Raw genomic sequence first — 24,687 nt, 5'->3', positions numbered from 1 at the left:
CTCAGCTGTGACCGTCCGGAGCTTATAGAGTGATGCCACGGCTTGCATCTGCCACCAGTACCATCCTCCTGGTGGTTTTACTGCTTGATCAGCAGGTACCTGGATGAAAGCCTGCCCCCGGAAACCGAGCCTTTCACTATGAGAGCCGGCCACCATATGTCACCAAGATGGACCAGGGGTGTGCTTTGGGTGTCAGTGGACAAAGCTAAGACACTCAACTGCAAGAGAACATTGGATTAATTTGCTACTAAACCACAAAAATACATTTATATCGAAACAGAAACAAGAAAACCAGAAAGAAAATTAACTAATGTCTCTATAGCATAAAGGTACATTATAAACATTTTCCAGAGTACTTACATTCTTTTTGCTGTATATGATAATCGCATCCAGTCCAATTCAGCTGAATAAAATTTTATTGATATAGCGCCTATTTTTGATACGTGTCATCTTAAGACGCTTTACAAAGTCAAATTCAATCAAATTATACACATTAGTCAAAAGGTTTCCTATCTGAGGAAACCCAGTAGATTGCATCAAGTCTTGACAAGCAGGATTCACTCCCCACGAAAGAGCGTAGAGCCACAGGGACAGTTGTCTGCATTGCCCCTGGCTTTGCTGCAGTCCCTCATACTGAGCATGCATGAAGCGACAGTGGAGAGGAAAACTCCCCTTTAACAGGGAGGAAAACCTCCAGCAGAACCAGACTCAGTATGAACGGCAATCTGCCTCGACCAACTGGGGGTTAGAGAAGACAGAGCAGAGACACAACAAGAGACAAACAAGCACAGAAGCACACACTGATCCAGTAATCTTTTCTACATTAGATGATAATAGCGGGTGATCTGTCTTCCATGGATGATGTCACAGCTAACAGAATGCCTGACCAGGTGTACCTACTATGAAGAGAAAAAATGACAGAGAACAAAAACATAAAAGATGAAATAACAACAAGCAACGCAAATTGGAGAACTGTAGGAGAACTCAGCAGAGTGAGAGAAATAGGCCCTGATGCATAACTATAGAGGTAGCTCAGAGTAACATGAGCCACTCTAGTTATAAGTTTTGTCAAAAAGGAAAGTTTTAAGATTTGTCTTAAAAGTAGACAGGGTGTCTGTCTCACGGACTAAAACTGGGAGTTGGTTCCACAGGAGAGGAGCCTGATAGCTAAAGGATCTGCCTCCCATTCTACTTTTAGAGACTCTAGGAACCACCAGCAGACCTGCAGTCTGAGAGCGAATTGCTCCGTTAGGAACATACAGGGTAATCAGAGCTCTGATATATGATGGAGCTTGATTATTAAGGGCTTTATACGTTAGAAGAAGAATTTTAAATTCTATCTTGATTTAACAGGAAGCCAATGAAGGGAAGCTAAAATTGGAGCAATATGATCCCTCTTCTTGATTTTCATCAGAACTCTTGCTGCAGCATTTTGGATCAGCTGAAGACTTTGAACTGCATTTTGTGGACTTCCTGATAGTAAAGAATTACAATAGTTCAGCCTTGAAGTAACAAATGCATGGACTAGTTTTTCAGCATCATCCCTGGACAGAATGTTTCTAATTTTGGCGATATTCCGGAGATGAAAAAAGGAAACCGTGGGGACCTGTTCCAGTAAATATAATGATTGCAAAAAGTTATTTAGATGAACATTGAATTGATTTTTTTTTTTATTTGTATAGTGACGTTATGTATTAACAAAAACCAGACACATTAACATTTCTAGTCTAAATGTCTGTGCCAAGCTGGGTTTTTAGTTACATAAGACAATAAAACATAACACAACATTTAAAATAAAAAAATAAATAAAAACACAAAACTCAATTAAGCCCGTTGGAAAAATGATTACAAACATTGGGAATCATACGTGACTACATAGCTGTTCCTTGTTTAAAACCCCCTTCAGCTTTAACCTAAACTGGTGCCAGTCAGAGTTAGGTTTTTTGTTGTGCAGAAGGGAACTCCAAAGAGATGTTTGACATAAAGGAACCTTACAGCTTGCACTAGATGGTCCACCCGTTACTAAACCTGTGTTTTTAAGAGAAGAGAGAGAAACAAAAGGTCACTGATAGTCCCTTTCAAGAAATCACAAATTGAACCCTGCCTGTGCAAATTCTCAATTATCTGGGTCATCGCAACAGCAGACCTTCGCTCAGTTTTTCTGAAAACATTTCGACACCTATCCAGGAGTCTTTGTCATTTCTGGCAGCTCGCATTTGAGCGATCAAAACCATTTTATCAACATTTAAGATTAGATGGTTTCAAACAATCCTGCAACAGACTCCAGAAAACACAGCTGCCACATCAGTACCAACTACATATGAAACAGTGTACTTTATCCCACTATATACATTTTATGTCACTCTCCAAAGTCCGTACAACCACAGATTTGTGGTTCATTTCCGTGCCAACAGGAAATTATTATTATATGACAAAGCACATAAAAGTTTAGAAGAGTTTATTCTTCTTTCAGTCATGTTAAGAAAAACAAATAAATTGAGATATATATATATATTTTTGCTATATGGGTTGCACTTTTAATGATGTTGTATTTAAGCATGTTGCTATGCTACCATGCTTTCAAGCCAGAAAAGTTTTTTGCTTTTATTTTATTGCCTTTTGTTTAATTATGCAACATTCAGACTGGGGGCCGAGACATTGAGAACTATACGTAAAAGTCATATTTCCACTAAAATGCAGTGACAACATAGTCTCTAATTAATTAGATATATGTTTTATATTATTTCTTAACAAATGACTTCTAATTTATACATGTTAAGTCATTTAATCACACAGAGGTGTGCAGGCATGTACTTTATCCTAAACTCTCACAGGAAATTAAAATAGTGACTAATATAAATACTTTTATCTAATTTTTATATGAACACAAGGGACAACAGAACTGTATTTTCATTGACTGTTTAAAGAGTGTCAATAGTTTGTGCAGAAAGACAAAGAAAACCTTTCTAGTGCAGGCAGAAATTGGGTCTGCATTTGACCAAACTAAGTATTTTTGATTTTGAACTAGAGCAGATCAAAGATTGTTCAGATAACCTGAAATTATAAAATCTGAAATTTAATTCCAGGATTTGTGCAAAATACGATGTATTTTGAAAACATGTTTGAAAACCAGTGGTGCCTGTGGTGCTGTGTGACGGGTGACCCGATGGGGTCATAAGGACAAGGGCTGATACAAAGAAGCCTGTTTCTGGCTGATTTATTGACTTTAGTCAGACAGACTTTTCCTCTGAAGAATACAACTCAGACAAACAAATCTTTCCTGCTGTGAGCAGTTTATCATTATGATTGTGAGCCAGAATATGACTTGTACGATCCACAAACCATTATGAATAGTATCATGGATACAGAAATTGATGACAAGGGTAATGATTATCTTCAGAACTTAAACTGGTATAAATCTATTTATACTCCTGTTTATGTTTTGTATTTTATTTATTTTCTTGCATTTCATTCAGTAGGAAACTGCATATTCTGCTGCTATTGCCTGCAATTGTGTGCCATGCCTGCACAGCAGTCATACATAGGACACAAAGCCAGAGTTATTTGCCTTTAAACCTTTACAAAAGGTAAATAAAGCAGAAGATTTTTTTTATGATTTGTGATGAACTCTATTCAATTAATTTATCATTTACTCATTCACTTACTATTACACTCTCTTTGTGTTGGAATTAAAAACATACCTTGGACCATGTTCATGTGTAGAAAAGGTGGGGCTTTCTGGTTCAACTGGACCTATCGTCCGCTTGTCTGCTTGTCGATCATCCTAATTGGAGGATTATGTGGTTGTTTGGAAGGTCCCAGTTGTAAAATACATTTAGCTCTTGAAAACCAAATCTGGCCTTTCCAGTCCATCCTCGTCCTCTTCATGAAGCTCTTTCACACTCCTTGTTGCTGAATTATCCTAAAATCAATGCTGTGCTCTTAACATGAAGTCCAGGGGTTTTCCTGCTGCCGTGTAGAGCAGGAGTAAACCCCACTGAAAAACAAATTACGTACTTTGATTAGCGATACCAACCAATACTTCAACAACACCTATTCGGACATCTCTTAGTCACGTGCGTTGAACATGGAGGTGACTAGCTAAAACAGGACGTACAACAGAATAAATATAAATACAGACAGACGTTTTGGTCTATATAACAGGAGCCGTACTTCATGTGAGTTTGATGCATTTTCAGTCTTAGCTACTAGGGTCCATTATGTATTGTTTAAACCAACATAAGCATTACTGTACAAACATTACCTATTACCTATTGGAATGTGATGCGTTAAGGTAACACAACGTCAGCGGTTGATACATGTCAACAAATACAGCTCTGTTTTTTTCTAACAAGGCATCATAGGTGTCCGGCCAGGGATCAGCACTCGATGATTTTTCCATTTCCAATCATCACTGGTTCTGTAAATATCAGTTGAAAGCCGTTAACTGGTTCTGTCTCATCTGCTCAGCTTGTTCAATGTGTTATTTGCATAAAGTCATGTGCGTAGAATTATTGCTCTACCCTGCAGCAATCCTGATGTGTTTTCACTGACTGAAACTTGCCGACCCAGAGTTGCACAGCGCTGCGATGGGCTGTCACAGAGGCAGCTTTTTGCTTTCCAGAGAAGCTGGAGGAGTACAAGAACCAGACAAATGTTTCAACCCTTTCATTCAGACAGTAAAAACAAGCCCAGCAGCGTACAATCCAGACATGGTTTGTACTACCAAAACTTGACCCCTCTTAGATGCAGTCACCTGATTTCTATGATTAGATTTGCAGTGGTACTTTACTGAAAAATGCCTGTTGCTCTCATAGGGTTGAGGATGGCTTTTAACTATTCTGACTCCTCTCTATTGGGACAAAAACAGAATCTGTACAGAACAGCTGATGGGCTGGTGGCTCATTTCTATACAAATACAGTGAGAATGTACTAAAGAACCAACCCCCCCCCCTCTCCCCCCCAAAGTAAATTCAGACACTGCCCCCTGCCAGCACATAGATCCTTCCAGCTAACCCTGCCTGAATACATGATTAGTGTGAACTGCAAACTGTTCCTTGACCTGAATGTCTTTAGTCAAAGCAAACCAGATTAACGTTACTAGCTGCAGTTTGAAGTATGTAAACAGAACAGCATGTTTCAGTGTGTCATTCTGAACAATGAGTGAAAAACATGCTCTGATCACTTTACCTTGGAAAGAAATTCAGCATGAATCTCTTGGACACCCTTGAAGGGAGGTTTTGACGGGGGGAAAAAATCGTTTTTCAAACACTTCTGTTCTCATTTGTGTGAGTTCCAAGGTTACTAGTGGAGCGTAGAACGTGATGTGGAGAACAGAACAGTGTTCTCTGTATGTCCTCCCCTCCTCCCACTCCCACTCAGCAGACATGGTCACCCACAGGCAGGTTGAATCATGCTTCTCCCAGCTCACGACTGCCCTTTCATTGTCTCTCCCTCTCTCTCCTCCTGTTGCTGTCCTTCTTCTTTTGTGCCAACAGTTATCCTCGAGAAGCCCATTCGCATCCCAAGGTCTCTGTCAGTGAAAGCTGCCAGCGTGCTCAAGGGCTTTCTAAACAAGGTGAGAGCAGTCCACTCCCATCATCTCAGTGTGAATCTGGGAGCTCTGCTGCTCACTGCAGTCCTGGTGTGGGAGCGCAGCAAAGTGTTTGGGCTGGAGCATCGGACAGGCAGTGAAGCCTCGGTGCTCTGTTCAAACTTCTATTATGAAGTTATTTCATATACAGCATTCCCTTCAGCACCCAATCACCAAACAGCCATGTGGCAACAAAATCGAAATATAAATGCACCACATTCTTGCAGGACAAACAATGTAAAGAATCAAATAGGTCACTGTAATCCAGAAGTGTTGCCGATCTGCTTTTACTAACCCGTGTCTGATACCAACAGGACCCCAAGGAGCGCCTGGGTTGCCAGGTCCAAACAGGCTTCACAGATATCAAGTCACACACGTTTTTCCGCAGTATAGACTGGGAGCAGGTAAGAACTGAATTGGTGAGAGGTGGGAAATAGTTTATTTTTCTTTGTTTGTTTGGCACAAAAAAACAACTGAAATTTTCACTTTGATCTGTCAAAATGTGAACAGTCATTTCAGGAAAAGGCAGGGCAAGTCAAGGCAAATTTATTTGCATAGTACAATTCAGTACAGAGACAATGCAAAGTGCTTTACATGATCAAAATATAGGAAAATAAAACAGAATAAGTAGGAATAAAATGTAGAAACAAAATAGAACATTAAAAACAGTGGGACTAAAAAAGTTGAACTAGTGATATTTCAGTAGAACTGTTAACTAGAACAGTCGAAGGCAGTCCTTAACAAATGTGTTTTTAATCTTGATTTAAAGGAACTAAGGCTTTTCGCACTTTTACAGTTTTCTGGAAGTTTGTTCCAGATCAGTGGAGCATAGGAACTAAATTCTGCTTCTCCGTGTCTGGTTCTTGTTCTGCAGAGAAGGCTGGAGCCAGAAGACCTTAGTGGTCTGGATGGTTGATTCACTGATAACAAGTCTGTGATGTATTTAGGTGCTAAACCATTCAGGGATTTATATACTAACAGAAGTATTTTAAAGTCTATTCTCTGAGATACAGGGAGCCAGTGTAAGGACTTTAGAACTGGGGTGATGTTCTCTACTTTCTTAGTCTTAGTGAGGATGCAGGCAGCAGTGTTCTGGATCAGCTGCAGCTGTCTGATCCACTTTTTAGGCAGACCTGTGAAAACACCGTTGCAGTAATCAATTCGACTAAAAATAAACGCATGTATTAGTTTTTCCAGATCATGCTGAGACATTAGTCCTTTAATCCTGGAAATGTTCCTCAGGTGATAGAAAGCCGACCTTGTAACTGTCTTTAGATGCTTTTGGAGGTTCAGATCTGAGTCCATCACTACACCGAGATTTCAGGCCTGATCAGTGGTTTTTAGCTGAAGCAGCTGAAGCTGTGTGCTAACTTTTGATCTCTCCTCTATTGGTCCAAGGATTATTACTTCAGTTTTGTTTTTATTCAACTGAAGAACATTATGGCACATCCAGGCATTGATTTCTTCTAAACATTTACTTAATGCTTGAACTGGTTCATAGTCACCTGGTGACTTGGTGATGTAGAGCTGTGTGTCGTCTGCGTAGTTATGGTAGCTGATGTTGTTTTTTATTATCTGAGCAAGAGGGAGCATGTAGATGTTGAAGAGGAGAGGACCCAGGATGGACTCTTGGGGAACCCCACATGTGATTTTTGTCATCTTTGATGTAAAGTCACCTACTGATACAAAAAAGTCCCTGTCCTTTATGTAAGATTTAAACCAGTGGAGAGCTGTACCAGAGAGGTCAACCCAGTTCTCCAGGCGTTCTAACAGAGTGGAGTGATCAACAGTATCAAATGCTGCACTGAGGTCCAATAGTACCAGCACTGTGGTTCTTCCACAGTCTGTATTTATGTGGATGTCATTAAACACCTTGATAAGGGCGGTCTCTGTGTTGTGGTGAGCATGGAAACCTGACTGTAAAACGTCAAAGCAGCTGGTCGTTGTTAAGAAGGTGTTTAAGAAACACAGCTTTTTCAATAATCTTACTGATAAGGGGAGGTTTGAGATGGGCCTGTAGTTCTGGAGTAGTGGTTTGTCTAAATTGAAAATGAGCCTGAAGGGAAAGCAATGTTCTTTGCAGTTGCCAATCAATGAATTAGAACATCAGCAGAAAGGTAACTGTGTAGTAATTCAGTTCAAATCATACAGACTTGTTATACAGAGTGAGTTATTTCCATTCTATTTAACGTTTTATACAGGTTGACTCGTTGAGATGCAAGATCTCGTTTACAAGAGATTTGTGTTTTTGATAAAACAAAAAACAACACAAACATTACAAACACAGTATATAAGTAATTAAAACATTTGATTCAAATTAAATGAGCTAATAAAGTGACCTTAAAATATTTCAAGTTTTTACTTTGCTTGATTTTGATGATTTTGAACAAAGCTAATGTGAACCAAAAATGATGTTGCTTTATCACATCAAGCTAACAAAAAGGATTTTATGACAGATATGCAAGCCTGTTGAATGTACGTCCATGTAAATATAATTAAATATAATTGAGTGTAAAATATCTGCACTCAATGCGCTGTAGAAATCTATGGGGTTCAGCTAGCAAACTGCTCATGCCAGTTTGTTAGCTGAACCAGCAATTTGATACTAGGGGTGTAACTCTCTTGAATTAGTGGCAAAAACATTCTTCAGGAATAAAGAATGTCCTGCTAAAAATCTTCTGGATCAACCTGAGAAGACAGTGACACAATAAAACAGATCTATCTTCCAAAATGCACGTTCCCTCCGCCAATGCATCTATGTAGGAAACCAAGGAGCAATAGTGGATAGTGGATCCTCCACTATCATCCCTGTTCCAAGAAGCCAAGGACCACAGGACTTAATGACTTTAGACCCGTCGCTCTGACCTCTGTGGTTATGAAGTCCTTTGAGCGCCTTGTGCTTTCACACCTAAAAGAAATCACTGACCGCCTCCTGGACCCCCTACAGTTTGCCTACAGAGCCAACAGGTCGGCAGACGACACTGTCAACCTGGCCCTTCATTACATCCTCCAGCACCTGGATCCTGCAGGTACCTACGCCAAGAACCTGTTTGCTTCTTTCCGCTTCCTGGGAACTATCATCTCTTAGGACCTAAAGTGGGAGCTGAACATCAACTCCCTCACCAAAAAAGCCCAGCAAAGGATGTACTTCCTGCGGCAGCTGAAGAAATTCAACCTGCCAAGGACAATGATGGTGCACTTCTACTTCATCATCATTGAGTCCATCCTCACCTCCTCCATCACCATCTGGTACGCTGGTGCCACTGCTAAGGACAAGGGCAGACTGCAGCGTGTCATCCGGTCTGCAGAGAAGGGGACTGCAATCTTCCATCTCTCCAGGACCTGTACGCTTCCAGGACTCTGAGGCGTGCAGGGAAGATCGTGGCTGATCCCTCGCACCCCAGTCACAGACTATTTCAGTCACTTCCCTCTGGAAGGAGGCTGTGGTCCATCAGGACCAAAACCTCACGCCACAAGAACAGTTTTGTCCAATCTGCTACCAGCCTTATGAACAAGGCCAAGAGCCGCCCGTAAAACTGGACACTGTCTCTCTACCCCGTTCAGGACTTACAAGCTTCTGCGTTACATTAACACACAGTTTACTGAGTCTATATAGCTTCTGTATATATATCCATTTTAATTTATTTTATTTTGTCGCACCATGAACACCAAGTCAAATTCCTTGTAAGTGCAAACCTACTTGGCAATAAACCTGATTCTGATTCTGATATTAACCTTTACACTCTCCATCCAGTAGCAGGGTCTTTCCTGTTCAACTGTAGATCATAGGCTGTTGTTAGAAAACCGGCTTTGCTGCTTGTTGTGATAAATCTTGGTTATTGCAGTTTTCCAATAGATTTTAATTTTATTTAGAGGTCATCAGTACCTTAACCTCTTTTTCTGATGTTTTGTTTTTGCTGTGTTCAGCTGGATTTAGTTTAGTCTTGTCCGTTGGCTGCATTGCTTCAGGTTGTTTTGTCTTTGGCTTTTCTTACATCTGGTCCTAATTGTAAAAGTCACCCCAGTGAGCCTGTGTCTTGAAATCCCATCTCAGGGCATATTAGCAGGCCATGGTGTCAGATCCTTGGGTGTGTGTTCCATTGCCATTTTCCTGTTTATTTTGTGTTCCCGGCTTTTGTTATAATTTATTTATTTTTTTGGTTTGTCTGGCTTCCCAGATTGTGTACATCAGTGTGCTCTTTTGTTTTTTTAAAGCCCTGGTACATCCTGTATGGCTTAAAAGTTTAGAAAGCCCTCTGTGTCACACCGTGCAAGCCTGACATAATAAAATCTTGATGGTAAGCCATATCACCCTGTGCAGAGCAGTCGTCTTGCAGTTGGAAATTTGTCGATTCAATTCTGGCCTCCTCCCTGTCACATGCCGATGTGCCCTTGGGCAAGGCACTCAGTCCAAGGTTAGCAATGTGGATAGTGGTCAGTGCTGTAAGAGATCAGTATGACTAGAAAGGTACTACTAAGTTCAGCCCATTTCCCATATCATATTTTACTACATTAGACCAAACCCAAACAGACAGGCTTGGAGTCTTCTGTGGACGTTGTTCTTTGCTGTAACGAAATAGAAACATCAGGCTGGTTGATTCCTGGATGGTTATTGTGGTTATATCCCATATTGTTTTGCGTGTGTGTGCACATGTGTGTTGAAAAGAGTCATTTAAGAGGACCTAAATACCTATTCTATAAGGGGTGCAAGGTGGTGTAGCGGTTGTGTGGGCACCCCATATACGACAATTTTTAATCTTGACTCAGCCATTTGCCGTTTGAATCCCAACCTTCTGATCTTTGCTGCTTGTCTTTCCCCCTTCTCTCTTTGCCCATTTCCTGTCCTGTTACTACAAAAAAGGCCACCAATGCCACAAAAACCTTTAAAAAAACCTGTACTTTTCAAAAGGTTACACCAGAAGTGTGCTTCTGGTTGTATCATACCACCCAGTATCTTCAGTCATTAAAAAAGGCATTCAGATCTACTCATGTGGATGAATTAAACTCTACAGCAGACGTGTCTAAAGTGTGGCCTGGGGCCATTTGCGGCCCCTGGTCTGATTTCGTGTGGCCACCAACTGCAAGTCAAGTTTGGCCCACCAGCACAGGTACTTGATGCAGGGAGAGAGACTTTTTATTTTTAATTAGGACAGAATGTATGTGCAAATAAGGTAAACTCTTCTTACAAATGAAAATGTTAGGTACAACACAGATAATTTTTTTTAAAGAACTCCACTTTTGACACACTTTAATTTCATAGTAAATAGGACCACATTTATCCAATTACTTTAACTCTAATGCAGACTTTGGTGCACCAATTCATTAGATACAACAGGGTTTCCGCGGGGCATTAAAAGTCATTAAATAAATGTATTTAAAATTAAGGCCTTAATTAGCATTAAAAGTCATTAAATGTGATTATTGGTGGCAATTATTTTTTTCTAAAAAAATACGGTCACAAAAACAGTTTTGTCAGATATATTATCAGATATAACTGATTCCGCGTGTTTGCGCTGAACTGCTTCCAGTTGATCGTTAAGCCGTTTGTTTTTACAATGTTTGGAAAAGAAGCTCGAGGCGGAGAAAGATCTGGCAAAATGCAAATTTCAACAAAAGTGGATGGAAAACGAGGAATTCGGGACATGGCTGCAGCCTGTCAATGGTAAGGATGAGGAAGGATTTTGCCGTGTTTGTAAAAAAAATAAGCTGCACAATGGGTATCAATGCTTCACGATCTCACATGAAGTCGGACAGTGTAGTCCAGGGTGTACGCGGGTATACGGCGCATAGCCACTTGTTTTTTTGTCAGCATTGCGTATACCCACTTCTGGAGCGATATTTGTTTGAGCACGCAGTGAGACAGGTATTCAGCGTTTAAACATCACGTGCACGCTCAACTCTGATAAACTCTTCTCAATCCACTATGCTCGCTCGCGCTCGGTTCCTTGTCTGCCGTGACCTGCTACTTCCACGCTCAACACAAGCTGTGCGCTCGCTCGGCTATTTTTCCCATAGACACAACATATAATGTCTATGTTTTCTCTGTTTGCTCGACTCTGTCTGTGCACTGGCGACTTCAAAAACTGTCCACCTCACCAGCCTATCACAGACAGGGTTCTTTTCATCCAATCAGAGTAGGGCTTGCAAATACTGCATTCAGATGGATTAAATGAAAATGCTGCAGCTTTTAGCAGAAATTACTAAACATAACAGTGGGATTGAAGAAAAAAACAACAACCAATAAACAGTTTAATATTTTTGCATAAAATATTTAGTTTAAAATAATTCCTTGAGTTACTAAGTGAGGTGTGAAAAATCTTTTTGTCACTTTTCTTTCTAGCTTCTGGGTGAAGATGCAAAAGTTTCTTGTGGTCATAATCATTATCATTGTCATTGTTATTTAAAGAGCACTTTAACAGGAGGTAAAACAAAATAACATCTAATAAAATGACTTGGGTAAAGACTCAACAGTTTAAAACAACAACAATAATAATAGTAAGCTGTTCAAATCCTTAAAAACAAATAGAAGTTCTTTAAACTGAACTCTAATATAAACCAGTCAACCAGTGAAGGGAGGCCAGGATTGGGTAATATGCATTATTTTATGTTTTTCCATTAAAAGGTGTGTAGCAGCATTTGAACCAGCTGCAGACATTTGAGTGAGGACTGACCTATTCAGAGATAAAGAGAATTACACTAATCCAACCATGAAGAAATGAAGGCTTAGAGTAGTGTTTCCATATTTTTGCCTTGAAAGAATAGGTTTTACCTTTGCTTTGTTCCTTACATGATAAAAATGATTTAACTGAGGTCCCTTTTTGACTGTCTGTTTAAAATCACCGTCGATTTTAAAATCGAGGGGCTAAATATTCATTGTCAGGGTGTCTAAATCAACAGGATCAGCATTTCTTTGGGTGTTTCAACTGGTATATTTGACAATTCATGATTTGCAAAGACAAAGTGATTTGAGTTTTGATATTCTCCTCATCATTAAAGGCATACTATGCAACATTTTTCAGTTAATTAATGTGTTCCATACCGTTTTGGATGATTAAATGAGTCATTTCAGGTCGAACAAAGGTTTTCTCGGCCGCCCTGGGGGTCTGTGGGGGAAATACCGTACTTGCAATTGCAAGAGCTCTCGGCCCGCACACACAGAAGTCTCGCTTTACGGCGAGAACTCCATGTGTTTTTGCCCTGCCATTCACTATATGCACGCGCGAAAGCAACAACAAAGAACCGCGTGTTAACGTCAAATAAACATGCAAGCATATCGAGTTTTATTACTATTATTATTATTATTATTATTATTATTTTTATTTTATTTTTATTTATTTTTTTATGTTGGCGAGACGCTACCGCGGCGGCGGCGGCGGCGGCTGCGGCTGCGGCTTGGCGAGGCGGCGGCGGTAGCGTCTCGCCAACATAAAAAAAAATAAAATAATAATAATAATAATAATAATAATAATAATAATAATAAAACTGGCGAGGCGGTGGCTGCGGCCGGTGGCGGCCGCCGCCGCCTCGCCAAGATAGCGCTGCGGGAAGCTTGATGTTCATACTTTCACTGTGTTAGTCATTGTTTGTACTGCCGTTTTTTCCACTTTTCGTTGCGTTCGCCTGTCTGCTAAGCTAAAAACAACCGCGCCTGGCTTGATGGAGAAACCAGAACAGCTGAGCATCTTTACAACAGTGCACTTTTACTTTCGCCCTCTGGGGGGAGCCTTGCTGGAAAATCAACCCCGGTTGCATAGTATACCTTTAACTTTATCTCTTTCTATAGATTTTCATTAAATTTAGGAATTTCCATATGCCTTATCATCTAGGTATATATTAAAAAACCTACAGTAAAGTAATGAAATGTTGATTCTGGATGTAGTGTAGGAATTCCTTTTATATAAACCAAAGAACATTTTACATTACCTGCCAGAAGCTGGATAAAATCTTTAAAAAAAAGAGACAACAGTATTTTCACACCTCACGTAGTAGCTCAAGGAAATATTAGTGTTTTAGGCTAAATATTTTAGGCTAAAATGAGTAAACCCTAGTGATGGATGTTTGGGTAAACTAAATAGAGCAGTGTTACATGTCATTGTTTCTAAAACAGCATTTTTCTGAGCTGCGTCTAAAAGGGCAAACATTGAGAGTATACCCACTTCTCCAGGGACCACTACACCACTGCAGACAGCCACAGATCAGCTGCAAGGAGCAGACAGCAGCTAACAATGTCGAGATACTTTTCTGTAACCAACGCAGTCACGTCCGCATTAGGTACCGCAAACAGCACAGCAGCAGCTGGAGCAAGCTCTACCGCCACTAACGTGACGAAATCAGACGGTCTCCGAACAACATTTGGAGCCAATGCCACACTGCATGTGGAGGTGTTCTGTTGTCTGAACACAGCCATCAACAAGTACTATATATATATATATATATATATATATATATATATATATATATATATATATATATATATATATATATATTAGTGCTGTATGTTAAACGCAGTATTAACGGCGTTAACGTAAACCCATTTCAACGCCGACAATTTTTTTGTCGCCGTTAATCGCGCGTCAAAACACACACACCGTTCCCTAATGTTTTTCCCCCCGCCGCGCTCTCCGGACTGGGTTTCTTTTACCCTTGGCGCTTTCCGTAGTTTCAAGAGTGCTAGAAAACTGTAGCAAAACAGACCCACGCTGCGCTCAGCGCGAAGTTTCTTTTACCCTCGGACACATGCGACTTTGGGCTTCTTTTTTCTAAAAGCGCTTCTAAATTTCATGAGTCACGGGTTGCGGTTTTTTTTCTGAAAGTGAAATAGCCTATTTGGGCTCTAAAATAAGTGACAAAATAGGGGTTATTAAGAGGCCTGCCTGCACTACATTTGAGTGTATCCAGCTGAAATATCCCTCCGCCATAGGAGCCGACGGTAGTAAAGGCAGACAGAGCAACTCTGCCCGTATTTTCTGCAGTTTACGGTGCAATAACCGGTGATAACTGCTGAAAGTAGATTACTTGGTGCAGATCACCATTTTAAGCAGACATTGGTTCTGAATATGAGCTTTTAACACGCTGATAACATTGCAGAAACCCCAACCCATAAACCGTACTTTAATGCTTATTAATTTGTTGTCTCTGTATTTGACAAACTAAGGATGAATCACGTTGCCAAACGAAGGACCCGGAGTTACTAAACAGTTGCTAAACAGTCTCTTTCAGGGTACTAAGCTCCTGCCCAGTTGCAAGCAAAGTGTAAGACTGGAATGACCTGGAAATTTTAAATCTTTTCCCAGGCTTAAACTCTATGAATATGGATATAAACAGCAAGCAAAAATATTCAAAGAAATTATGGCTGTTGGTGTGAAAGCTCAGAATTAGATGTGTGTGTGTGTGTGTGTGTGTGTGTGTGTGTGTGTGTGTGTGTGTGTGTGTGTGTGTGTGTGTGTGTGTGTGTGTGTGTGTGTGTGTGTGTGTGTGTGTGTGTGTGTGTCTGTGTGTGTGTGTGTGTGTGTGTGTGTGTGTGTGTGTGTGTGTGTGTGTGTGTGTGTGTGTGTGTGTGAGAGAGAGAGAGAGAGAGAGAAGAAATGAACAAAACTTATGACTTTATTGAAATGTACAATTTTTATTAATTTATATGTTTATGCATAATACCATGTCTATCTTTGTTTAAGAGGCAAAGAAAATATATCGGCATGAAAACAGGTATTTATTTACACATTTGTTTACACACTTATAGTTCAGAGTTTAACATTTGGCACCAGGATGTTTGGCACAAGTGCTTGAAAAATAAAAAAATAAAAATATGTTTTGTACAAGCATGTATTTTATTAGTGTCATTTATTGCAAAATTGCATATTAAAATGCCCAAACAGGCTATTACACTTTCAGAAATAAAAGGATAAAATATGCGATTAATTTGCGATTAATCTCGAGTTAACTATCGACATTATGCGATTAATCGCGATTAAAATTTTTAATCGTTTGACAGCACTAATATATATATATATATATATATATATATTTATGTGTGTGTGTATATATATATATATATATATATATATATATATATATATATATATATATATATATATATATATATATATATATATATATATATATAGAGAATACAAACTTTTTAATTTTCTTATTTTCAATCAAACCCTAAATAATTTGCTGACTGGATGACCATATTTTAATAAAGCAAGTGAGCAAAACCCTTTCTAAGTTTTGGATCAATGATTCACACATCCCTTTCATACAAAGAATCTCGCTAATTTGTTTAATTAAAATTGCATCGTCTTATTTTGTGGAGCTAAAAAATATAATATTTGAGTAAGTTTACGTGTTAAATTTGAGTAAGTTTAGGTGTTAAATTATTATTTAAATTATTTTTACATTTTTTGGCCCCCCAAGTACTTTTTGCCCTCACACTGTTTGCCCACATGACAAAATGTTTGGACACTCATGCTATATTGAGACATGAGATGCAAATGTAGTCCTGATTAATGAACTTGAAACTAGAGTTAGATTGTTTAATACCTTCCACTGTTATTAACTTTGACACTTTCCGATATTAAAGAACCAATTTAAAATGTTATCCACTTGATTTATCTCAGACTTTTCAAATAAAGTTTTTGTTGTAATATAAAATCACACTCTGATTATAATCTTAAAATGATCTCTGATTCCTATTTGGAGCATTATGACTGTGTGCTGCTTCCTGACAGACAGCTGCTGACAGATGATCTGTGCTTTGACTCCACATTCTGACAGTTCCATTAAAAATCATCTAAAACAACAAAGACTCCACACCCACATTTAGTGTGAGTCAGCTCAGAGCGGCAGAGCAGTACACAGCTGTCATACATTCTGAAGCGCCTTCATCAGCCTCCATTCTCTAGCTCTACTGTACATATGAAGGCCTCTACAACGTAGAAAACACATTCTCCTGTTGATGATCTGAACTGGCACATGGGGGTGGGGTTGTTTGTGTTAGAAATGACTGATATAGTCCTAAACAATGTGCAAAGACTCTTGCAGCATGTCTGCCTCCTGGGTGGAGCCCCAAGGCAAATAAAAGGGAATCAGTAATCACAGAAATACTCACTTATTCACCCCCCCCCCCACCCCCATCACTACCACCAACCACCCATCCCTCTGAAACATTTATAGGTACTTACTTTACTTTTTCACACATTAAAAGGAATACAATATAAGAGTTCAGTAAGAAAAAAAACTTAATGGACCTTTAAAATAGTTCTCAGCTTAATGGCCATTATTATGAGCTGATAAAATGGTGCCATCTAATTCAAATAAATATACAAATGCGCAGTGTTAAAGCTACATGGAATAAGTTAATATTCATCAAACAAATCAAGCACATCAAGGACCACTTGAACGGCAACAACCCAGAAAGCATGTGGCGAGGCATCAGGACCATCATGGAATATAAGCCCAGCGACCAGCAGCTCAGCAATGACCCAGCTCTCCCTGACAGCGTCTTTGCACGCTTCGACTCTCCAAGCAGCAGAAAGTCTGAACATCATCCTCAGCCAGATGTGCACCATCAGTCTCTCATACACCAAGAGACCTCCTCCTTAAAGAAGGTCAACATCAACTGCAGGTGCAGACATGATATCAGGATGGATGCTAAAATCATGTGCTGACCAACTTGCAGGGGTTCTTCTGGACATCTTCAACCTCTCCCTGTCACTCTCCATGGTCCCTGCCTGCCTCCATCTTTGTGCCTGTGCCAGGAATACATCAACTGCCTCAGTGAGTACCATTCAGTTGCTCTGACCCCTGTCATCATGAAGTGCTTGGAGATGATCCACCTGAAGTACATCAAGGACGCCATCCCTTCTGGACTGGACAGCCTGCAGTTCACCTACATGGAGAATCGTTCTACAGAGTATGCTGTCTTTTTAGCACTTCACACGGCTCTGACTCATCTGCAGCATCCCAACACCTAGGTTCGGATGCTATTCGTAGACTTCAGCTCAGTCTTCAACACTGTGCTCCCAGACTGGCTCTGAAGCTAACCAAAATGGGATTATTTGCCCCTCTTTGCATCTGGATTTAAAGCCCCAGGCTTTGGTTTCCTGGGGTAACCCAAAGTCAGGGTTTTTTTGTGTTTCCGTGTTTAAATTTTTTAAGGGCCATTTATGTAAAACAGGTTAATTACGTGCTGAGAGGTTGTGAGGAGAAGTGCAGTACAACTCTGGTCCAGTGAGTGGCGGCAAAAAGACAGCATAGGTCAAACAGACAAAGGCAGACTGAGAAGCTGAATCTTGTCCTCATGCCACTCATCCGGACTCCAGATAAAGCAGGATAGACAGCTTTTGCTGATGCTGTTAAACCTCCTTTACTTCTTTTATACTGATCCTACCCTATTCCACCCGCTCGGATCCGCCAGAGTTTATTCTATTCTACTCTTGTTGGTATATATAAATTAAAATAAAGCCCACCTTCTCTCTGTGTACGCAAGGACTGCAGTGATGCGGCACGGGGAAGCAGACAGACACATCTGTCTGATCCAAACTTTGCCTCACCAAGTTAAAATAAGAGCTTCATAAGTAGGGCTTTGCCTCATCCATGGCAAGAATAACCAGGAGGACTTGACAGTACAATACTGCAAACTTTTGGTGGGAGTCTCTGCCGTCATCATCTGGTCAGCTTATCTCTACCGTTATAACCTGCAGTCTCCCCGGAGACACCAGACTGTCAGTGGGTCTCTGCCGTCCTGATATCACGACTTCACAAATGAAGTCTGTAGGTGTACTTTCTTGCCTAAAAACATTTTAAAACCACTTTTTGTGATAAATTAAGGGTATAAAATCGATAATCTCCTTGCTGCGCCTTACTCCCCCTTGTGGCAGACTGTTTAACCTTGCAGCATACAATCCCGCCCATTGAGCAAAGCACCTCGCTTTAAGGACTCTTTCCTGTCAAAGTAAAGTCTGAGGAAAGTAAAAGTAGAAACGCTAGGTAGGTTTTTGAAAACCCCAGGATTTTAAAGAGCCTCAGCCTTTACAGATCTAATGGAAAAAGGTCTATTGTGTTGTTGAAGAAACCATTTTGGAATTACCTGAACTGTGGGACATGAAGCATTATCCTGCTGGAAGTAGCTGCTGAAACAGACACTTGTCGGACCCTCCATCCATCCATCCATCCATCCATCCATCCATCCATCCTCTTCCACTTATCTGGGGTTGGGTCGCTGGGGTAGCAGCTTCAGTAGGGAGGCCCAGACGTCCCTCTCCCCAGCCACTTGGGCCAGCTCCTCCGGGGGAATCCCAAGGCGTTCCCATGCAAGCCGAGAGACATAGTCCGTCCAGCGTGTCCTGGGTCTCTCTCTGGGTCTCTTCCCGGTGGTACCTGGAACACCTCACCAGGGAGGCGTCCAGGAGGCATCCTGACCAGATGCCCGAGCCACCTCAACTGGCTCCTCTCGACGTGCAGGAGCAGCGGCTCTACTCTGAGTCCTCCCCGGATGACTGAGCTCCTCACCCTGTCTCTAAGGGAGAGCCCCGACACACTACGGAGAAAACTCATTGATTCACGGCTGAAGAAATTGACTCTTGGGACTTGCCGTACCAGGAAACGTTTTTCAAATATGATATGGTCGAATTTTGGTGAGCCCGTCTGTATAATAACCTCAGTTTCCTGCCTTCTACTGCAGCCCGTATGCTGCTATGTCTTTTGTGTGTTCATATATGGCAGCTGCTTACTGGATTTCTGTCCTTTGTGGATCATTCTCTTTAAATTTGAGACATGACTTTTGTCATGGCAACATGGCACGGCAACAACCATGCCATGTTCGAAGCCCCTTAAATTCCCTTTTGTCTTCCCCATGTCTTGATGCTCAAATGCGTGAAGTCTTTTCTATTTGTGTTGAAAAGCAGCTGAGCGGATATGTGTTATAAATTGGCCTTTAGGTGTGAAACTAAATTGATCTCCGTTGACCACCAGAAACGGACGTTCAAGGATGAATACTTTTTGTTAGAGCGGGTGTTATTAGAGCAACATTGAGCTGTTTTTTTAAGAGCTCTTATTTTTTATTGGAGGGCCGGTTTAATGCATTTGGTTACCTCCACTAATACATTCAGTCATGGAGCTCATGATCAGAAAAAGAACTGGTGTTGGTTTAAGTCATTGTCTGCTCAGCTAGTTGAATGTTGAGCATAAATGATGTACATTAGCGTGAACCTTTTGATTCATTATGACTGTGGTCAGAAGACTGGGGCTTGAATCACGTCAGTGTTTATATGCTTCAGTGCTTTATTTACTGAGCAGTGTCAAGTCATCGGTAATTCAGAGGTTACTTTGTTTATTTCATTTAAGAACTTTAAATCAGCACTCGAGCTGCTTGCTGTACAGATCATAGCTGTAGGAAAGGTTCTGACGTTTGTGGAGAACAGCTGCAACAGTTTTTTTCTTGGTTTTTTCTTTTACTGTTTTCTACAGCATGAAATGTGCTTTGCTTGTTCCGAATTTCAGTTTGATGCACTAAGTGGTTAAATTACAACATCAGCAGAGTGCTGCAACTTTTTCTTCCTCCATGTATTAAAGGCAACAACAATGCCCATTTTATATAGTCAAGTAAACAGCAGATCAATAATACAGACACTGACATATTGAGAAAATGAATATATGTGCTGTTTTAATGTCACAGAAACTTGTGCCACCACCCAGAATGAGAGAAAAAGCAGCCAACGTCCAAATGAAAACTTTGAAAGACAATTGAGACAATCTAAAAGGATGTTTAATCAAGATTACTTTATAATTTTGGCTTCTTGAAAAGAAATCAGAAAGAAATGTGGGATTAGTGAGTACTGAGTATGAAAAGCTAAAGAACGCAATGCATTAGCAGCTCTCTATTTAGGAATAATTAAGCCCATTTCTCCAACTGCATTGTTTCAGTTTTACCATGGAACAATAAAGTGTGGCGGTAGGTACTAAAAACAGGGGGAAATGATTGCGTCTTAATGAGTGCTGCTTTATTTCTGGTGCAGTACACACTAAAGGCAGATTAATGGGAGTCACCCTCAGCCCAGCACCAAAGCTCAGGTTGATGATGCAGGGAGAAGTGGAGAAGCAACACTTTCTGCCCTCAAACCAGGAATCTGTCTCCAGACCTGACAGGCCTGGCACGCCATTACTGTTGTTACCACATATTAATATTCATCAGACGCTTCCTGAGGGAGCGGCGGCTTTTCTCTCTGAAAAGATGACACTTTTGAATATCATTTACCTGCCACACTCTGTTATTCTCCCTCCAAATTTACAGTTTTCTGGCAATTATTCACTGCCAGAAAACTGTCAGGTTGATGAGCTCTGAGAAGAAACTGCTCATTTTGAAGCAAAAGAGTTGGATGGCACCAAGAGCACATCTAACCAGGAAACAGGATGTACGGAGGCATCAGTCTGCCTTGTAAAACAGTATTAACCCAGACAAAGTCAATCTTGACACTTTTAGTCCCAAAAAGGCCATTGGTTTGGGAACAAAATGGCACTTTTTAAGCATTTGTTATTGAAAGTATATACAAACTAACTGATCAGAGTTCATTTAAAAAGCACAGTTTACTCTTCATGTTTGATGCTGTGATCCTTGCACCCATCTCAAAGATTATTATGTTATTCCAACTTAATGATTAAAGAAAGTGGAAGTCACACATTTTTGTAATATTTTAAGGCTGAGGATCCCTTGTACACTAATCTTCCTTCCTTGCCACCATGGTGTTGCCTCCATACATTGCGCACACAGTGAGAATATAATAAAAACATTTTTTTTTAAATTACTTAATATTTGGTTAAAAGGTGTCACCCTAATCTGGGTACTTTGGATGAGGTACTATGGATGCGCTGGTTGTTTATTTTGATTGGGTGAGAATAAAAGGTCTTTACTATCGACTCCACTAGGCCGTACTCTACTCCACACAGCGCACTTTGAGTTTTTTTTCCGAAGGGCCTTTTCTCCCCACCCAGACATATCCCTCTCAGGATATTGTGCGGTTGTTGTCGAGTAGTGTAGAGCTCTTATGTGAGCCGATTGCTAGTGAGTGATTGACCATGGGTGTGGCAAGCCAGTCACTGCTGATTGGTCGTAGGCGTGGCCCGATAGTGGAGCCGGGGGGGCTTGATTTGCAGACTCGGTACAATGGAAACCTGTGAGGTTTTCTGTATAAAGACTGCGTGGTTCAAAAAGTTGTTCTTGACAGCACTGGTCTTATCAGTATTGTGTGTGCAGCAGAGAGCAGAGCTGTCTTCTGTGGGAGAGAGGAGGCTTGAGAAAAACAGAGAAGCTGCCGGCACACACACATGACTTTTCTCATAGCAGCCGCTCCTTGCTCGCTTGAAACGGAGTAGTTGTGGATCTGTGCGCTTTTCACATCTCCCATTTCCTCTCTCCTTCTCTCACACACCCACGCACGCACACAGAGACACAGAGAGAGAGAGACATGTGAGAACCTGATCTATGTTTTTATTCTACATTTTCTCACTATTTGTTCAGAGTTAATGCCACACTGCTTAATAGCAGCAAAATGGAGGTGGAGCTTAAAGCCATTGCGTTACTGGGTCTGTTGAAAACTAAAAGCCGTGGAACCGGGCTTGGGCGGGGCAAGTAGAGTAGTGGCGGGCCAGACAGGGGCCATGAAAAAGTCCCATCAGTCACCCAACAAACAGAATTAATTTAAAGGTGCAATAAACACAAAGTGGGTTGAGTCATGCTTGTGGCAAACATAACTCAGCCCCAGGGAACTATAAGTGGCCATCAGAGCATTAACTATCTATGGTTAGCCTGATGATCCTCTTTTACATGTGAACAATCAGTTTTGATTGTCACCATTGACCTTATTGAGCAACTGCAAAGGCACTTCTGAGTTTACTTGGAATCTCCAAACTTCCATTCCTTTCAAAGGTGCTGGAAAAAGTAGTTGCAGCTCAGCTTCAGGACCATCTAAAACAACACGACCTGTAACCAGAAATTTCAGTCTGGTTTCCGCACGAGCCACAGCACAGAAACAGCCATGGTCAGGGTCACAAATGACCTGTTGATGACAGTAGACGCTGGTTTCCAACCTATTTTCATCCTCCTGGACTTGACTGCAGCATTCGACACTGTGGATCACAACATCCTCCTCCATCGTTTAAACTCCACTATCGGTGTCTCTGAGTCTGTCTATGACTGGTTTTCATCATACCTCACTGGAATAACTGAGTATGTTGCCTTGGGAAAGGCTAAATCCCTGGCTCACAACGTCACATGTGGTGTTCCTCGAGGCTCAGTGCTCAGTCCCATCTTGTTTATTCTGTACATGCTCCCCTTTGGCCCTATCATCAGCCGGCATGAAATTTCATTCCATTGCTATGCTGATGACACTCAGCTCTACCTCAGGAGAAACCCAACTCCCTCTGCTGCCCTGCCATCATCAGCTTTGACCACCTGCCTGGAGGAGGTAAAGGCATGGATGAAGCAAAACTTTCTTCAGCTAAACAACTCCAAGACTGAAGCCATCTTAGTCGGCACTCCACACCAGATTCAGTGATCTGACATTACCAGCATCACCTTCTGAGCAAACTCTTCCAATCTCAACATCTGCCACTAACCTGGGTGTTAAAATGGACTCTCATCTGACCTTTGAGTCTCACATAAAACACCTCTGCAAGACCTCCTCCTTCCACCTCAGAAACATTGCCAAACTTTGTCCCACACTCACTCCTGCAGATGCAGAAAAGCTTATCCACGCTTTTGTCTCCTCCAGGCTGGACTACTGCAATGCGCTCATCAGGATGCCTGAGAAAGCCCTCAGAAGCTGCAGTCCATACAAAACAGCATTGTTTGGATACTGATGAGGGTGTGCAAACATGACCACATCACTCCCATCCTCAAGTCACTTCATTGGCTTCCTGTCCCACTCAGGATTGAATACAAGGTCTCCCTAGATAGATAGATAGATAGATAGATAGATAGATAGATAGATAGATAGATAGATAGATAGATAGATAGATAGATAGATAGATAGATAGATAGATAGATAGGGCTTTATTGATCTCACATTGGAGAAATTTGCTTGTCACGCATTGGCTTAGTAAACAAAAACAAGGTGTCAAAAGGAGGAGAGGTGCATCACTTACCCACCAGTGCATACATGGTGATTCCCCACCATACCTCAAGGAACTTCTCACCCCACAGACCTCAACACGCACCCTCCGATCTACCTGACATATCTGCTGAAACCACCAAGGACGAAGCTCTGTACCCTGAGAGATCGGGCTCTCTGCTCAGCAGCAACCCACCTTTTTAGGAGAGCTTATAATTGAACCTCGTGCCCTTTTACTTATTGTCTTTGTTTATTTTATCATTTTTATTTTTCATGCTCTCTGTGTTTTTATTTAGCACTTACCTGTTTTACTATGTAGTATGTTGGGATTTGTATAAATATAAAGTGCATTACAAATCCAATGTATTATCATTATTATTATTAAGATGAAGGTCAGAAAAAAGCAGCATAGCTATTAACAATTGCTACTACTGTGTGTGTATGAGTTGTGAGAGCCAGGAGAGTGACGTGAAAGACAGGTAAAATGCGACATAACTGTTCAGACTGCGGACGCATTAAAAAATGTCTCATATTTATCTCAATTAGTAGCACATATGTGGCACAAATCAGATTTTTTCGGGTGTGAAAAGATTGGAATTGGGTTGTTCAGACTGCTGTGAAAAATAAAAATATGGTTTGCATAAGGGCAAAAAGATCGGATTTGGGTCACATTTCCCTGCAGTGTGAAGGACTTGACAGCAGTAAGAATAGTTTGTTGCTCAACATGTAGAGTAGATAATCTACTGACTACATGAATCAAGGATATATCCTCTGCTTATCCAGTCTACTCTTAATCTGATGTTGTCTTGTTGTTTAAAAGCGTTTAAAACATTATGTAAGGGATATTTTTGTACACTGGCTATCTATGATAACATCCCCCCTAACTGAGTTTAATATTCTGAAGTGTTGGGAATGTCTGATTTGATCAAAGGATCTGTGTAGCAAGAAATATATATATTTTTAGGTGTTTTAAATAGATTTCACCTCTTT

General features: G+C 40.8%; 1 protein-coding gene across 5 annotated transcripts in view; it reads left to right on the top strand.

Moving 5' to 3' along the window:
- Window positions 1–24,687, top strand: part of prkcz (protein kinase C, zeta) — a 229,631-nt gene that overhangs the window by 149,571 nt on the left and 55,373 nt on the right. For all 5 annotated transcript variants that reach the window (XM_036141694.1, XM_036141676.1, XM_036141719.1 and 2 more), the window contains 2 exons: window positions 5,499–5,578; window positions 5,908–5,997. In XM_036141694.1, the coding sequence (XP_035997587.1) occupies window positions 5,499–5,578; window positions 5,908–5,997 (170 nt within the window). The remainder of the gene's footprint in view (window positions 1–5,498; window positions 5,579–5,907; window positions 5,998–24,687) is intronic.

This window comes from Fundulus heteroclitus, chromosome 1 (genome assembly GCF_011125445.2).
Source record: "Fundulus heteroclitus isolate FHET01 chromosome 1, MU-UCD_Fhet_4.1, whole genome shotgun sequence".
In the NCBI taxonomy this organism is placed as follows: Eukaryota; Metazoa; Chordata; class Actinopteri; order Cyprinodontiformes; family Fundulidae; genus Fundulus; species Fundulus heteroclitus.
This window is presented reverse-complemented; position numbering and strand designations above follow the sequence as displayed.